Here is a 16,501-nt window from a genome sequence, read left to right as displayed (position 1 = left end):
AACAGGTACAAGGAGAACTGTGGCAGATGTGGGGACACTTGGTGGTTCTGAAATACAGCCAGAAGCCCAACTTTGTTCATAGGCACCACTGCTGCAAATTGTGCCCTATTTGTCAGTCCAGGGGCTTGCAGGGGTTGCACAGTGAGACCACTGTATACATTTGGGCAGCAAGAGGGGCCTTGCCAGCATGTCCTCAGTATCTGAGAGTCCCAAGACATAGAACTACCGTGCTGTCAAGATACAGCTCCCATTGTGCTTCACAGCAGCAATATGCACTGATCTGTGGCTAGTGATGGTGCCTGTAATCAGAGTGTGTGGTGCAAAGGCTGGCAGATGAGTTTCTTTTTTTGCTGGTTTGAATGAGCTGAGAAAACAGGAAGAACACCAAGAAGAAAAGAATAATGCCAAAACCAGTGAAGGAGATAATATGATCTGTATTTTCTATGAAGGAGATAATTTTGCAGAGCATGGAGATTGTGCATGGTGCCATGCCATGGTCTGTGAGTCAGCTGTACCCATGCCATGGCTGTGAGTCAGCTACACCTACAACTACCCCTGTCAGGGGTCCAAGCACAAGCAATGGTGGGATACCACTGGGAAGGGCCTTGGCAGCCCCCAACTTGGATTAACCAAGTGAATGAATAATCCTGCTCACATTCCCCAAGAGGAGACAGCTTGCTATGAACTACACTACAGGTACTTGGTGGTTTCACTTGTGAGTGATCACTTCTGGAGCATCGATAGATTCCCTTTCAGACAAAGCAATTAAAAAAGGTAAATGGAGTTAGATGCCAAGATTCTTCTTGTTCCATGCTTTGGGGTGTATGCAGTTTCACAGGTGCTTCTCTGTTTATGTTGTTTAAAATTCAGTTCTGCTCACTAATTTACAGCGGCAAACAGGTGTGGGCAAACAGGTGTGGGGCAGGACATCAACTTGGGCTCGCAGCAATCAGAGAGCAGCCGGCTCTTCCTCCAGCACCGTCCTGCAGTCCCTGACCCACAGCTTGTATGCTTTCTCCAGGGTCTCTTCACTGGTGTCATTGAATATCTCTGGAAAATAAGAGTTGTAGTTAACAAAACATCCAGAGGAGCTTTTCCTGCCTGCACACTGACTGAGGGGGACAGTCACTCCTCCAAACAGTTTGTGAGAGTCTATTGTCTTATGGGTGCATAGAGACTGAGCTTCATGGAAGTAGTCTGGATGGATATTGATCCCAGAGTTCACAATCTGGTCCCTTGTGTTGCTTCTGTATTTAGGGATTGGTTGGTTTTTATCTTTAAATCTTGTAAGTAACAATGTTTCATCCCAGATACTGAACGATACAATTTAGTTTTCAACTATTAGTTCTAGGCACAGCATTACACTAAATTCCTTTTGCCAAGGACTATTTAACTAATCTTTTCAAGTACAGCAAAGAAACTTTTTTCTTTTTTGACCTTGCTTTGTCTGCCAGAGCACTGTGTTTACCTGTTGGTTTGCAAACACCTTTGCAAGGTGAATTGGTTAATTAAAGTGCAGTTAATTAGGCCTCAGTCCTTAACAGAGTTCTGGTGGTTACACATGAGACAGATCTCATCTCTCAATGGGTTTATCAAGACGTGAATAAAAGCACCAGAAAACCCAGAAATGCACAGCTGCAAACCACAAGGCACATTTTCCAGCATGTCCCTGTGGTGGGATGTCCCCCAGATTCCCACTCTGGAGGCTCCCTGGTGTCCCTCACCGCCGTACCTGCTACGCCGAGGCCGGTGGGCAGAGGCATCCGGGGCTGTCCCCCGCTGTGCTTCAGGCGCTCCCTCAGGGCTGTCTTGATGAGGGCCCAGCTGCAGCCGCTGTGCCAGACCGGCAGCTCCAGGCCCCTCATGCACTGGAGGATCTGCTCCCTCTCCTCGGCGGCGATGAGCCCCCGCGCGTGGGCCACGTACGTCATGAATGCCATGTCGACGTTCACAGCCTCCCCGTGCATCAGCGACGGCAAAACCCTCTGGAACACAGCAAAGGTGGGTGGCAGAAAAAAATGGTTTGGGCTGGTAGAGAGGAAATAAGTAGGGTTTTTTCTAAAATTGCACCTGAAAATTGACACTTGACTCGCTGCACTTGCTGGATGTTGGCATCTTGTGGTTTACGGGTTGCGAGGGCGATCTGTTTTGCATGTGATTAATTACATCTAAAATCTCCCATAGAGATCCAGGATTTAATTCTACTTCCACCTAAATCACTGATAGAGCACCACAGGATGGAGGGAAGAGCTCTGAATCTTGTCTCTGAATAAGTCATGCTCCTCATTCCTCAGTGGCAATTTCTCCCCAGTAAGATGGGCTATGGTCTCTGTGCTTTGTGCTGTTACAGCTCATGTTGGTGATTTCTAGTGGCTTCACTGAAATCTGGTCATCTCTGTGCTCCAGTAAATTCCCAGTAAAAAGTAACAACAGGCCTGAGGTCTGAATAGGAAACATGGGTGGAGGTGTGGGGAAAACAAGGGAGTGGAAAGGGTCCCTTTGTCCAACAGGCTGCTGCTTTGGGTGATCTGGGGTAATGTGCAAATCTGAAGTTTAGCTCAGCTCCTTTTCGCAGAGTTTTCATGCTGCCAATTGAAATTTTTAATTTTTTTTATTTAAAATGGATGTTGTAATGTAAAGTCTTTCACTCACCATTTCCAGCTCTGGGCTTATAACGTGACCAAAATCAACCAGTCGGTCCAGGTCATCCTCCCAGAGGTTAGGAGCCAGTTCCTCCAGCATGGTTTCAATGGCAATCCTGGTGGTCTGCAGTGCAGCATCCCCGTGGTCAGCAAAGCCACTGCAGGACTGGAACTTGGTGTCCAGAAGGTATTTTCCATGGCTCTTGAGCAGGTCAAACAGCCCTTTGTGTTTCATAAGGGCCATCTAGGACAAAGAACAGAAGAGGTAATTAAGGACAACTGTCTGATGTGCTGTTGGAAACTTGAGTGTTTCAGTAGATTGGACTGTAATATCATGTTATACACTAGCAAAGAAACACCCGCACACATGGTACATGAAGTTCTGCCTCTGCAACCCGAAAAAATGTTTCTGCAGACACAGTTCCTGGTTAGCTTGGCTGTGTTTGGTGTGTGTCCACCAGGCCTCTAGGGAATGTGACCTGGTGGTGTTGCACATGTTGTCAGCTGTGGTGAGTGAAGCTGGGTGCAAGAGGCAGCATGGAAATGCCCAGTGGGACTCTGGCAAAATGCCAGAGATTATGGGAGTACTGGTGTGCAAGTTCCCTTGTTACTGGGCAGTTCTGCCCGTGCTGGGAGTTTGCTACGTGCTCCCACATCCCAGCAGATGATTTGGAACAAGCTTTGGTTATTTGTGTGCTTGGAAGGAAACTAGAGACTAGATGGTGGCCACCCCCAGGACAGCTCACATCTAATCCTTGGGGTTGCTTTTCAGGCAAGGGAAGGTGGGAAAGCACTGCAATATAGAGCATATGAGGATTTAGAAGTGATTTACTTGTTAGAAGTACATATTTTTCCTACCCCAGACTCGGGCATTAGCCCCCTCCTGCAGTGGGGAATGGTGACCTGCAGGTTTCCCAGTGCCTGCCAGAAACCTTCAGATATCCTCGGGACTTCCCACTGTGCAAGCACTGAAAAATGCTGCTGATGAACTCATCTCTAATACACTTTAATAGCTTGAACTCTGCTTTATCAAAAGTTTCCAAAGCTCTCCAGGCATAAAGCCATTTACTGTGCACTTTCCAGGTAATTTTAGGAGTAGAATTTGCCTCACAGGAGATTGATTGACCACACTTGACATACCCGGTGAGGTAGGTACAAATGATCTTGCAGATTATTAATCCCCAGTATAATGAGCCTCAGATTCTCTGCCAAGAGTTCATTATAGAGTGCTATGGATCAGACTCAACAGGAAGATACTCCTGTGTCTACACCTGGCTGTGAGTTTTGGAGTGTACTCTGCAGGGTTAGCACTAGACGTTGTGTGTGAGGGATGTTCCAACAAGTTTAGCAGCTGTAAAAAATATAAATGTATAAACTCAATGGGAGTTAAAAGTCCCTGTGCAGCCTTGATGGCCCACCTTGGTTTCTCTAAGGTTGTTTATACAACGCCATGGATGCTGCTGGACATTTTACCAGCATTTCAATACTTAAAAGAGGCTTATAAGACAGATGGGGACAGACTTTTTAGTAGGGCTTGTTGTGGTAGAACAAGGGGTGATGGTTTAAACTAAAAGAGGGTAGGTTCAGACTAGATATAAGGGAGAACTTTATCATAATGAAGGTGGTGAAACACTGGAACAGGTTTCCCAGAGAAATGGTAGATGCCCCATCCCTGGAAATATTCAAGGACATGCTGAATGGGGCTTTGAGCAACCTGATCTAGCAGAAGGTGTCCCTGCTCATTGCAGGGGGATTGGACTTGATGACCTTTAAAGGCCCCTTCCACCCCAAACCTTTCTATGATTTCATTTTCGAAAACTGCACTTGCAAGAGCTCATACCTTTAAGATTTCCCCGAGGCCGTTGGAAATGTGCCGCCGGGGAATGCTCTGGATGAAGGATCTATCCAGGAAACTGGCTACCGGGGGGGTGTAGCCCCCGAGCTTGTTCTTACACTGCAGGAAATTCACCCCGGTCTTCGCCCCCACACTGGCATCAACGTAGGAGAGGAGGGTTGTTGGGACCCGAATGTAGGGGGTGCGTCTCCGGTAGAGCGACGCGGCGAGTCCCACGATGTCCAGGCAGACGCCCCCTCCGATGGCGATGATGGGCTCGGTTCGCCTGTCGATGCTGAAGTCTTGGACTTCTTGCAGGATGTTCAAGACCAGGTCCATGGATTTTGTTTCTTCGGTGGTGGGCAGGGCGAGTATTTTGTGCTGAACGTTGTTCTCTTCGAAGTATTCTCTGACTTTGGAGCCGTAAAGTTTGTCAACGACTTCGTCTATGACGACAAAGCGCCTCGGTTTCCTCTTGCTGGTGGTGGCAAGCTCCAGTTGCTGGGGGTCAGTGATGTGACCCCAGAGCAGAGTAGTGTTAGAGGGATCCAGAATATTGTATGTTTCTACCACCTTGTAGCAAAAATAGATGGGAGCTTCAATTGTCCAGGAAATCCCACCTTCGGAGACGCACTCACCTCTGGCAAGGGGCAGAAAACAAGGTTTGAAATCATTATATTTTGTCCTTTGCATGTCTGAACTAGTTTAAGGATGTAGCTGGGAGGTGAGGAATGTGGAGTCTCCTGCCCATGCACTGCTGAAGTGTGGGGCTCTGAGGGTGGGACACCCTCCTGGGTGTCAGGGCTCAGCAGCTTTAGTGCTGGAGAAGCTCTTCCATGTCTTAATCAACAGTCAAACGGCTGAATTCCTACAGGGCATTGGAAAGGTGCAGAGCAAGAAGGGCTGGAGCATGTTTTCCATGCTGGAAGTTGAAAACCCCATAAAAAACACCAGCTCAATCATTTTAGCTTCCAAAAAGTGAATGGGGAAGAGAAGAGGTGGCCAAAATTTTCCAAAGTTTTTATGGAGGAAGCATCCTCTGATAGTATATCTAGGTGACAGGAGTTGATTCCTTCCTATCTATGTACACACAGCCACATACCTCCTTACAAATCTGTGTTTCTAAAATGCTCCAGTTGAACCAGTGGATCTCTACCTTGAAACAGGTATGATAGAAATAGGAAGTGCTCCCAGAGAGGCAAAGAAAATTATTAGAGGGTTGTGAAACTTTTCCATACTGGAGTTTTCAAGATAAATAAAAGGCAGCATGCAGTATCTATCTAAACCAGTGAAGAACAGAGCCCTACAACCCAGTTATTCCTTCTGTGGGATGGGGGAGGCAGGGGAAAAACAAGTTGCGAATCAGAAAAGGAAGGAAAAAAAAGGGAGAAGGAAACAGTAAAATGTATTTTATACAAGACCATTTCTTAAGCTGCAGTTGGGTAAAAATGAAAGTTTCCATGAGCCTTTGCTTTGTTTTGAGTGAGCAGCTGGCTCAGATAATCAGATTTCCCTACATGTCCAATTTCTTTTCACATGCCTGAACATTCACTTATATTTCTAAATAGATGCCTCTTTGCTTTCTTTACTAATTGTCCCTAAGGCTATCCTTAACCTTTATAACTGTTAAAGAACACCAGTGAGGATTTACACCTTCTAGAAAATCTCTTCTGGGCTTTTAAAATGCAGTATTGCAAAAAACATCATCATGTACATTTTAATGCACCAAATGTCTACCTTATAGCTGTACCTCAACTGCACGTGCATCCATCTCTGGGGTGTGACCCTTCTAAGAGTCAGGATGGTTTGGAATGTTAGCTGGTGGAGTCAGCTTTGGGTGCTGGATGGCACAACCAGTACCCATTGCAACCCCTCTGCTGGGTGAAAATCATAGGGAATTTGAGGCTAAACATTCCCTTGTTGGAGTATATGTCAGCTGAGAATTTTTCTGGGTGTTCTTAGGCCCTAGGTTCATCCTGCTATTGTCTGAGTTCCAGCAGACTGCTTTTGGGTCTGCTAAAGTCCTGCTCAATCTGCTGTAGCTCTGCCTGAGTGATGGTTGCGTGTGGTCACTGCCCACTGCCAGCGCTGGTAAAGGTCCCTCTGACCTCACTGAGAAAGGGGTTAGACTTGTGCCATTAAAATCTGAGCATGACAAATGCTAGAAAACTTCTGATATGCAAAGCAGGGTTGTATTAAGAAATATCTGCATCAAAAATGGGGGTCCATGTGCTCATGAAAAGGAGTATTCTGTAATTAAAGAATAATTAACTGGAGAGATGTAATACCAGCAAAGAGCCGTATGTATCCCTGGGGGAAATTTATCTCTCTGCTCTGTCTGAAGCAGCATTTGGTGACTTCTGCAGTTTGAGAGATGTGTTAAGGGTTTTGCTCCTGTCAGGGGCTCTTTATTTTTTCCACCTACCCATTTCATTTATCTTCAACCACCTCTATAAACTCATCTATCTCCCATGCCTGCGCATCAGCTTTTGCACACACAGATTGCAGGTACACAGGTGGCAATAAAAAGCCCAAGTGCAGCATGCAAAAGTCCCTGCATAAGCTTTTCAGAAGTTTGAAGAAACTTCCCATCTACAAAAATGAAGGGTGTTGAAAAAATTCCCTCCACAACATGGCCAAGTTGTGCCAAGGAGAACAGCAACTACCTGTGCTGCCACACTGCAGATGTTCTGAGGGCCACATTCACAGGGTTGTAAACATGGGGGGGTTAGATGGGGCTCTGAGCAACCTGGTCTAGTGGAAGGTGTTCCTACCCATGGCAGGGGGGTTAAACTCAATGACCTTTAAAGGTCCTTTCCAACCTGAACTATTCTGTAATTCTGGAAAACAGTGGGTTTAAGCCGCAATGGTGCACAAGATGCTTTTTCCATCTGAGATACATCCCACTGGGAAGACTACCAAGTTTGGCCAGCCAGAGCCATCCAGCGCAGTCACCAGCGAACAACACGGGCTCCTATACTTACATTTTTGCCTCAGAGAGAGTGATCTTGTCCTCACCATTGGAAAAGGTTTCTCCTTTCTTGATGCGGCACCACGTGCTCTTGACTCGCACCAGTTGGAAGTCTGTCTGCCGGGGCTCCTGGGCCATGGTGGCTGGGACTGCTGGAGCACAGGCCTCCTCCGACACCGGCATGCCTCCAAGGGTAAAACCTCCCTGTTCAGGGTTCTCCCATCACTGGGTGTATCTCTGAGGTGCTTTTTAAAGGCTCCAGGTGACCAGGCATTGGAAGGGGAGGTCTTGTCTCCACGGGAGAGACTAATTACAAAACTGAGATTATCTAATCTGGGATGCATGTGAGGGGTGGCAGGAACGTTTGAAGACACGTGAGAGTACCAGGATGGGGTTGTGTAATCAGCTGGTTTTATAATGCTTAAGATGTACAATAGGAGTGCATATATTAGCTTCCAACACGATGCCCTACAGCAAATTTAAAGTTATGAAAGGCAGTTTGTGTGATTCTCCACATCATTCAGGAACGTTCTTTGCTGAGCAGAGCCTCTGATCTGACTGCGGCTCTAAGCTGCTCCTAAGGGGTGAGACAGGAGCAGATACTAGCTGGGGTATCTGGGGATTGATATCATCTGGTTAAACCTCTTTTGAGCTCACATTCCTGGGATTCTCTTGAATTGAGGAACAAAATGATATACACACATTTTAGCCTTTATGGTAGGTTGAAAAAAATGATCAGAGAGAATTTATCTCCTGAAGGGCTTCTTGGGGCATGAGCTGAGTTTTGATCCCCATGTGTCCGAGGGATGCACAATTCACTTTTCCATATAATCTTCCAGTTGGGGCTTTTGGAGGGCCCCGGGCTCAAATATTCCCTTGGTGTATAGTTCTGTGTGCTGAGCGCAGGGAGATCTTCCTTTGATTTCACCAGCAGTGCTTGAAGGCACAAACCCATCTTTGTCACCTTCTTGGCAATGTTTCTGAAAGCTGTCCTTGTTGAGAAACAAAGATCAAGAAAACCAAAACCAGATGTAAAAGAAGAGGCTGGAAAAAAATGGGTCTTTAAGAACCCATTGGACAAGACCACTTCATTTCTTTAAAGGCTTAATTGTAGCTAAATTCATTTAGGAACCTTCATCTATCTCAAAATTACTCTTGGGAATGAGCTAGAAGAATAATCTCCAAAGCCACATAGCCCTGCTTCAGGAAGAGTCTAACTCCTCTCTCTAGGTCTCACTTCTGGGTTCATCTCCAGATGACAAAGAGCTTTGCCAAGAGGACACTCTTATCCCCATTTTACAGAGGAGGAAAATAGACTCACAGAAGTGAAACAACTTGCCCAAAGTCACCTTCAAACCTAGTGGATGTGGATTAGACGGCATACTTAGCCTGTTTACAAAATACTCCTCTGACATTTAACTCCCAATCTAAACACAATTTGGATTGCTTTCTGCAGGAACTGCAATTCTAACGCAGCTTGTTGTTTACTAAATCATAAAATAGAATAATCTTAGGTATACCAGGAGGTCTGTCCTCTTCATCTTGTTTATTTGTTTTAATTAATAGAAATTCATTCAGCATTGGGACTTACTTTATTTACTTTTCTTCATGCTGTGCATTTGCTTATTTTTCACTTATACTTCCATGTTCTATTCTGGGGGCATTGAAATGTCTTCTGTTTCATTTGAGAAGCTGACAAATTAACTTTCCAAAGTCCATCTGCTTGCCAGCACCAATGACTGCCATGTTCCTGTACCATCCATCCTGCAGAGGGACTGTCAAGAGCCTTGTGTGAAGACCTGTCACCTCCCTTGCGCAGCCCTGGGCTCTCTCTGCAATCTATGAAGGTACATTGGGTTGGTCCTTGACTAAATGAACTCAGGGTGACACATCTCAGAGGTGAAAGATGCTGTTCATGTTATGGGGGAGTCCATAATTCTCCATTAGCTTCAGTTTGTGTTTCATCTGTGTGAAAAGGAGATAATTGACCTTGGCTCCATCAGATGCTATTTCATGACTTTGCTTTAATTCCTCACCAGCCTTTTCTGCCCCAAGTCTGCTGCAGACCAATGAAGGCTTTTGGATACTCTGGATGCTCCCACTGATTCCTCCTAACGCCTCCCTTGGCCTGTGCAACCCTGGGACCCTTTCTGGGGGTGCAGGTCAACTTGTACCCAAGTGACACAACCTGCCCCAGCCCATGCAGAGACCTGGACCCCAGAACAGGGGTTGCTCTAATATTTGGCTGCACGGGTCAGCAGTGACCTTGTAGATAATCTGGGGTTCAGAGTCCTGGGACTTTTTTGGCCTCGTACTTGATTGTTTAGCTGGGAGACATGTCTGTCGTATGCAACGGGAAAGTTATGAAACTGCTGATTATCTCCTGGAGAGCCAGCAGCTTCCCAAGGTCAGGATGTGAACTTACGTAAACCAAAGGCGTTAAAACTCGGCTCTTTTGTTGTTCTTTTTCATGTCAGATGCTGTTGGATCTCACCTGCTGCCTGTGGTCTGGGTGGGACAGGCGGATGCAGCTGGGGCGGGTGCAGCCCCCGCTCGGGGCCATCCTCCCCGTGCAGCCTCTCCCCAGCGCTGGGGCTCTGCCGGGGTGATCGCGGGCAAGTCCGTCCCCTCGACGGATCCCTGAGCACCGACCTGCTGCTCTGCGGAGGTAGCAAACCCACCACAGCACCCTCGGAGGCCGGGGGACAAGAAGGAACATGCATAATCCTGCAGGTAAACTCCCTGTGTGGGGTGAGGAACTCCAGGAGAGATGGTGTGGCAGGAGGGGACACCGCTTGATGCCCCGGTCCTGGGTCCCCACTTTCCCCATAGAGATGTGACCTGCAGGCTCTGTGGCTTGGCAGAGAGGAGCAGAGGGCGGGTTTGTTGGGGAGAGGAGAGAGGCTGAGCAGGGGAGATGGGTCTGCAGGAACATGGAGTAGAGGGAGGAGGATGTTCCCTGGAGAAGGAGATGGGGTGGAAAGGTGAACACAGTGGCAAGAGATTTTTTGCTATGACTAATTTCTGATGGGTTGGGACGCTTGTTTTGTAAATAATTTTTCTCCTTAATGGAGCACTGGAGTGATTTAGCTTTTCTACTTCTTTATCAGTAGGATCTGTAGAAAATGTATCAGCTGGTGTATATTTTCCTTGTTTTCCCCTGAAGTTCAGTCAGAGCTTAGCTCCCTGGTTCCTGCCATAGGGCAGCAGCCTCCCCACTCCTCTCCCTCTTCCTCCTTGTGCTCCCACTCCACCCCTCAGCCACTACCTGTCCCCAAGCCATCACTGCTGGCTTTGCTGTGGGTTCTGGAACTACTGATGCTGAGGCTGAGCTCTGCTTATGACATCCTGCAGTGTTTAATGGCCATGACTTGGGTTTGGCCCACACTGCCACCCCACCCTTGTCCCCCCCACATGGGCCATGACATGCCTGTGCCCCTGTGCATTGCCCTTCCTGGACTTCTGGGTGGTGGATTTGGAGCCACTGAGCAGCCCCAGATGTGCAACAACCACACTCCCTCTTCCTTCTGCTACAGCTCCGTCCATACAGTGGGTGTATCTCACAGCTGGGGTTAATTTGTTTGGGTCAAGCAGTAGCACAGGGTCTCCTAAGGGGCTGCAGTTCTGCATACAGTGTTCTGGTGGGGTCAGGAAACAGCTCAGGCAGTGCATGGTGGTTTCCATAATGAGGATCTCCTGATAAAATGCCACAGCTGAGGTGTATTTACACACTAGACAAAGTGGTGAGTGTTGTGATAAGCTGTTGTCAATGCCTGAGGTGCCTTGGTGAATATGATGACTGGAACTGTTCCGGATGATTTTATCAGACTGGATTTCCAAGTGTTTAGCACCGACCAGCTCCTGCCAAAGTGCCTGGCACTGGAGCACCGAGCTGCCTTGGCAGCAAAGTGATCAGGTGGATCAGGTTCAGTGCTCTGCCCTGGCTGGGAAGGGGAGATCTTCTGGAAGTCATTGCTGGGGCTGCAAAACAGATCTAGAGGCTGAAAGGTGAAATAAGGATAGCCCAAAAATGGGAACCAAGGATCTGGCCCTACATCTTTGGATGTGGCATCTTTGCTTTGTTTTTGCCAAATCCAGACTCTCTTCTTGTGTGCTTGTCTCCGTGCCTCTTCCTGGGCACCCTCTTGCAAATTGTAAAGGGTCCTCCTCTTTCCCCCACCCAAAAAGTGCTATCTAAGAACAAGCTGCAGGGTTTAATTTCACTTCTGAAGCAGCAGGTCCTTCCGTGGCACTGCCTGCCTGCTCATGGGACACTGATGTCCCACACATACAGTTTAGTTTAGTACTTATTGCAGTCCAACCGTTTTGCTGGGGTTGTGCAAACTATGTACAAAACTGAATCACTTTTCCTGGAGTAACATTAAAAAAAAAAAAAAAAAGTAGTTACATAAAGTTTAGCTCACGTTAGTGCTCAGAGCCTTGGGCTGGGCAGCCAGTCCTGAGCTCTGCTCTGACTTGTCTGATGCTTGCATAAACGAAGGCAATTCTGACCTCTGCTGTTGGCCCATGGCATCACCAGGCTGCAAAAAATGCAGCACTCCCTGAAAAGATTGTATAATCTTGGATGCAGAGCTGCTCTTGGCATGCCCTGCCATCCCCAGCAGCACCTCTTGGCGCTCGCAATTGGTGTTATAACACAGGTTACAAAACAGCGGGAGGTAAGTCTTGTTTGCAGTTGTGTGTCAGACAACCCTTCTCTGTTACTCATTCAGAAGGATAACATTAAGATTACTAAAATCTGACGGGGATTATAAACATGTTTTTTCCCCCTAAATTAACAAAAACCTCAGAGTGCTTGTCAGGGAGCATAAGCAGATCCTGACCTCCAGCATTCTGCAGTGGTGCAGCAGGAGCCTCTGGATACTCCTTCACACGGTTGTGAAAGGAGTGTGTGTCCTCTTCACTCAACATGTAGCTGGACTGAGGGCAGCAACTAACGTGGCTTGGGAAGGGGGTGGTTATTCTTGCACTTGCAATTAATTATAGAACTGCTGAATGAGACATAAACTGCCCCTTTGCCATTTGATGGCTAGAGATTGGAATGAGATATAAATCATCATATCACAGAATAAAGAAAGGGTTGGTTTGGAAAGGATCTTAAAGTTCAACTAGATCCTACCCCCTCCTATGGGCAGAGACACCTTCCACTATCCCAGGTTTCTCCAAGCCCTGTCCAACCTGGCCTCGAACACTTCCAGAGATGGGCCAGCCACAGCTTCTCTGGGCAACCTGTGCCAGGGCCTCACCACTCTCTGTGTAGAATTTCTTCCTAATATCTAGTCTTAACCTACCCCCTGCCAGTTTAAAGTCACTGCCTCTTGTTCTGTCACTACATGTCTTGTAAATAGTCTCTCTTCATCTTCCTTGAAGGCTCTCTTCAGGTACTGGAAGGCTGCAGATGTAAAGCATGTCCTCATTTCACTCACTCCACTCAGTTCTCTGCAGTTTTTCTGTCATAGGGAATGAAATCCTGCCAGGGGCAATCTGCTCCACCCCAGTTACACTCACAGCCTATTGCCCTGTGTCTCTGACACCTGGTCTTGCAGATGCTTTCATAACCCAGCACGTGCTCTTACACTTGAGGAGTGGGGGAGTTTCTATGAACTACGTCTCTCTCTCTCTTTGGGGCCATGTCTCCCTGTGGTCCATGGTGGCACTGCTGCCATAAGGGTTTTCTGGGGTCTCAGAGCAAGTTTAGTGCCATGGGCAGCATTGCATTGGCCCCAGGGCAGGATGATCTACATCCTGGAGATGTCATAGGGAATGGAGATGTTTCTGCAGCCTTTGAAACACTGATATATTGTAGTGTTGTGCCTGTTTCTTTTTACCTGAATAATCAGCTTTTGGCAGAGTCTGGCTTATGCAAAGGTACTGGCAGTTCTGCCATATGGTGCTGGTGGATTCAAGCATCGTTAGGTTTTGTTCCCCAAGAAACAGTGAGTTCAGGATGGTGCATCACCACCCAAACTGTTGTGGCAGGCTGAAGGCAGAAGGGTTAGGAGGTTTTGTTCCTGCCTGATTGCTGCATGAACCTGCTTAAAATCATTAGTTGAAGACTATCTTTGATTTTGTACCATCATGGATCTGGCATAATAATTTTTATCATGGAATGGTTTGGGTTGGAAGGGACCTTAAAGTTTCTCTAGTTCCAAGCCCCTGCCATAGGCAGGGACTCCTTCTGCTAGAGCAGTATTTGAGTGTTTGTCATTTTGGCTGCACTAGGACAGGTGAAATTTTATTTTAGCATGAGCATCACGGGTTGCTCTATGGACTCTGTGCACAGCAGCCTCCGTGGCACAGACACATATCAGGGACACTTGTGCATCCCATTGACACACAGGTAGTAGAGATCCTCCTTTTCACAAAGCTACATCCAGTGCCTGCATCTCCTGGCTTAAAGGATCTGCCTGGTTTGGCAAGAGCAGTTTGGGAAGAGCTCTATTTTCTCCAAGGACAAAGCCACCTAGAGGAGTGGATTTTGTTTGGTGTTTGATGTATGTCTCAGAGCTTCAAAAGCAAAATTCGTGTTTTTAAAATGTTCTTATCCTTGATCAGCTGTGGTGACCCTCCAAAAAGGGAGAATGCATGTGACAAAAATCTATTAGAAGTATATCATATTTTCCGCTTGAAAAGGTTTCCATGATTGTTTTCATAGTAATTCAAAACCCTGTATTTTCTATATTAAAAAAAAACAACTTTTTTTTTGTACTCTAAATTCCTCTTCTGCTGATTTGAGCAGTCACAAAATCATTATTCTTCCTTTTATTTTCCATTTCAGAAACCCCTGCTGAGAACATTGCTCAGAACCTTCTCAAAGCCAAAGAAATAGCCCTCAGTGACTCCCGTGTACCTGAGAAGCTCAGGAATTACTTACAAAAAGCTCTTGATGTTGCTCTTGGACTAGACCCTTACCTGGATGCAATGGCAACTTCTAAGAGGTACCGACTCTCCTTTGTAACCTTGTGCTTTTGTCTGGGAGTGTGTGAATCTGTTCTCAGATTTTCTGTCCAGAACATACCATAAACATGGGAGGAAGAAGAATGAGAGTTCTAACTGCACCCAAATATATAGCAAAGCGTGCACGGATGTGTGTGTCTGTGTGCACCTACAGCCTAGAGGAGAGGAGGTGAGAACAAGAAGTCCTGACTCTAAATTTTGGGAGATATTCTTCCAGCTGACTGTTAACTATGGCAATGTCTTTGTTTGACCATATCCTGGGGAACACCAGCTTCCTGCTGGAAGGCTGAAAGAGCAAGCCCCTCAATCAAATTGGTGCTGGGATAAATAAAGAATAAGGAAAACCTGCACCTCTGGATCTGCCCTCTAATAACAGCCTTTATATACAGCTTTTATCTCCAAGCACTCAACAAACATTAATTAATCTGCTAACTAAATTACTCTAGTAACTAAACTAATTAATTAAACTAATTTAAGGTATCATTAATTCAGAAGTCCAACTGATACCCTCATTATTCTTTTCTGAGCTACAGTATATTACCTAACCATGTGGGGTCTGCTAAACAATTCCCATTTATCAGTGCACGTTTTGATATGTGGAAAAAGCCAGTTCTGTCTAAAATTGACAGTGTGTAAACTGTTCCAGGCTGTGGATTATGGGAAAGCTGAGTGTTCGTTCTGTTGCTGAAATAATAGCTGATAGTTGTTTGACTTACACTTGCTGTAGGATAATAGCTATACATTATCTTATTAAAGTTGTTAAAGCATTTGTGAGGGGCAGAAAAGAGGTTATATGAAATGTTCTACTCCTTAAGTCTTGGATTATCTGAGTGTGGCTGACACGGGTTATGAATTCTTTCTCATTTTACTGAGGGGTAGGGAGGGGGAAGCTGGAGGGAAAAAAAAAGCTGAAATGTCTCTAAATTCTGGCCTACAGAATAATCACCATCCATTTCTGATGGTTGCTTTCTTTAGATAGGGTAATCAAACCTGTCTGGAGGCTATGGACTTCTTCCAGTCATCTGTTACCTTCCCTGTGTAATAGGTAGCATCTCACTTCATCCAGATACATTGTCAGAGGCCTGGTTGCTGTAAAATAGCATCTGGAGACACCCTGTTTTCTTGGTAGTTTGTGTGGAAAACCATGTTTTTCCCATCTTGCAAAACAATTTAGATTTTACATCTTTTCCCCTATTCTGCAATGAAACCTCTTTTTTTTGGCTGAAACAAAAATAATCATTGTAGAACTGAACAAAACCTGGCCGGGGTAACTAGGGTGATTTACTCCAAACCAGCAGACTGATAGAGACTTGTCTAGGACTGGCTGGAAATGGGAAGAATCTGGGATTGAACAGTGGGGAATGCTTTCCTTTGGTCCCATAGCCCCTTCTTCCCAAGTCCCTATGGCTGGGGTGGCTGCCAGCATTGAGATGGGCTTATTGCCAAGCCAGGTCCTCTTAGGACTGGAATTTAGGATATTTGTAATGCTTCTGGGCTAATTTTTCATGGCCATGCACGGCTAGAGCTTTTCCAGGCATTCCCTTTTAGTTGCTGCTTTTTATGCAGGACTCTCAGATTTCAGTTGTTACCGTAATGTTGAAATTTATTTCTTTTGCCAGAAAAACTTCACCTGATCACATCCCAGGGGATGCTGAAGGAGCTGGAAGCAGAGTTAGGCTGCAGGAAGCACGTACCTCTGGCTCACTGAATGGCAAGTTGGTCAACTGAGAGGATAAAATTGCACCAGATTGGTGTAAAGGTTATCACTGACATTGAAGCTATAATTCTTTATTTTGTCTAGAGTGAGGAGAGGTTGAATGCCATGCAAATGCTCAGAAAATATGGGAAATTGCTAAAACATAAAGATACGAGCCTCTTGTGGGCTTTGATCTTCCTTTGGCATGAGTTTTCCCTGTCCCATTCCTCCTGTGCCCTTGTACTCACGCACATGTGTCCACATACACACTTCACTGTGCCAGCCCCATCTCTTAGTGAGCAGCAAAAAGATCATTACTCTTGTTGGAAGGGAAAGGAAGGGAAAAATCATTTTGGTTGGGTTTGGAGGTGTCTATTAGG

General features: G+C 46.2%; 1 protein-coding gene across 1 annotated transcript; it reads right to left on the bottom strand.

Moving 5' to 3' along the window:
• Positions 1-419: 419 nt before the first annotated feature.
• LOC116792309 (2-epi-5-epi-valiolone synthase-like) lies at positions 420-5,169 on the bottom strand. The gene is made up of 4 exons (XM_032699170.1): positions 4,483-5,169; positions 2,653-2,886; positions 1,733-1,985; positions 420-1,050 (listed from the first exon to the last, which is right to left on the bottom strand). The coding sequence occupies exons 1-4, from the start codon at positions 5,167-5,169 to the stop codon at positions 950-952; spliced, it is 1,275 nt and encodes a 424-aa protein (XP_032555061.1). The 3' UTR covers positions 420-949.
• Positions 5,170-16,501: the final 11,332 nt, after the last annotated feature.

This window comes from Chiroxiphia lanceolata, chromosome 11, assembly GCF_009829145.1.
Source record: "Chiroxiphia lanceolata isolate bChiLan1 chromosome 11, bChiLan1.pri, whole genome shotgun sequence".
Classification (NCBI taxonomy): Eukaryota; Metazoa; Chordata; class Aves; order Passeriformes; family Pipridae; genus Chiroxiphia; species Chiroxiphia lanceolata.
Note: the sequence above shows the minus strand (reverse complement) of the source record. Positions and strands in the feature narration are given on the sequence as shown.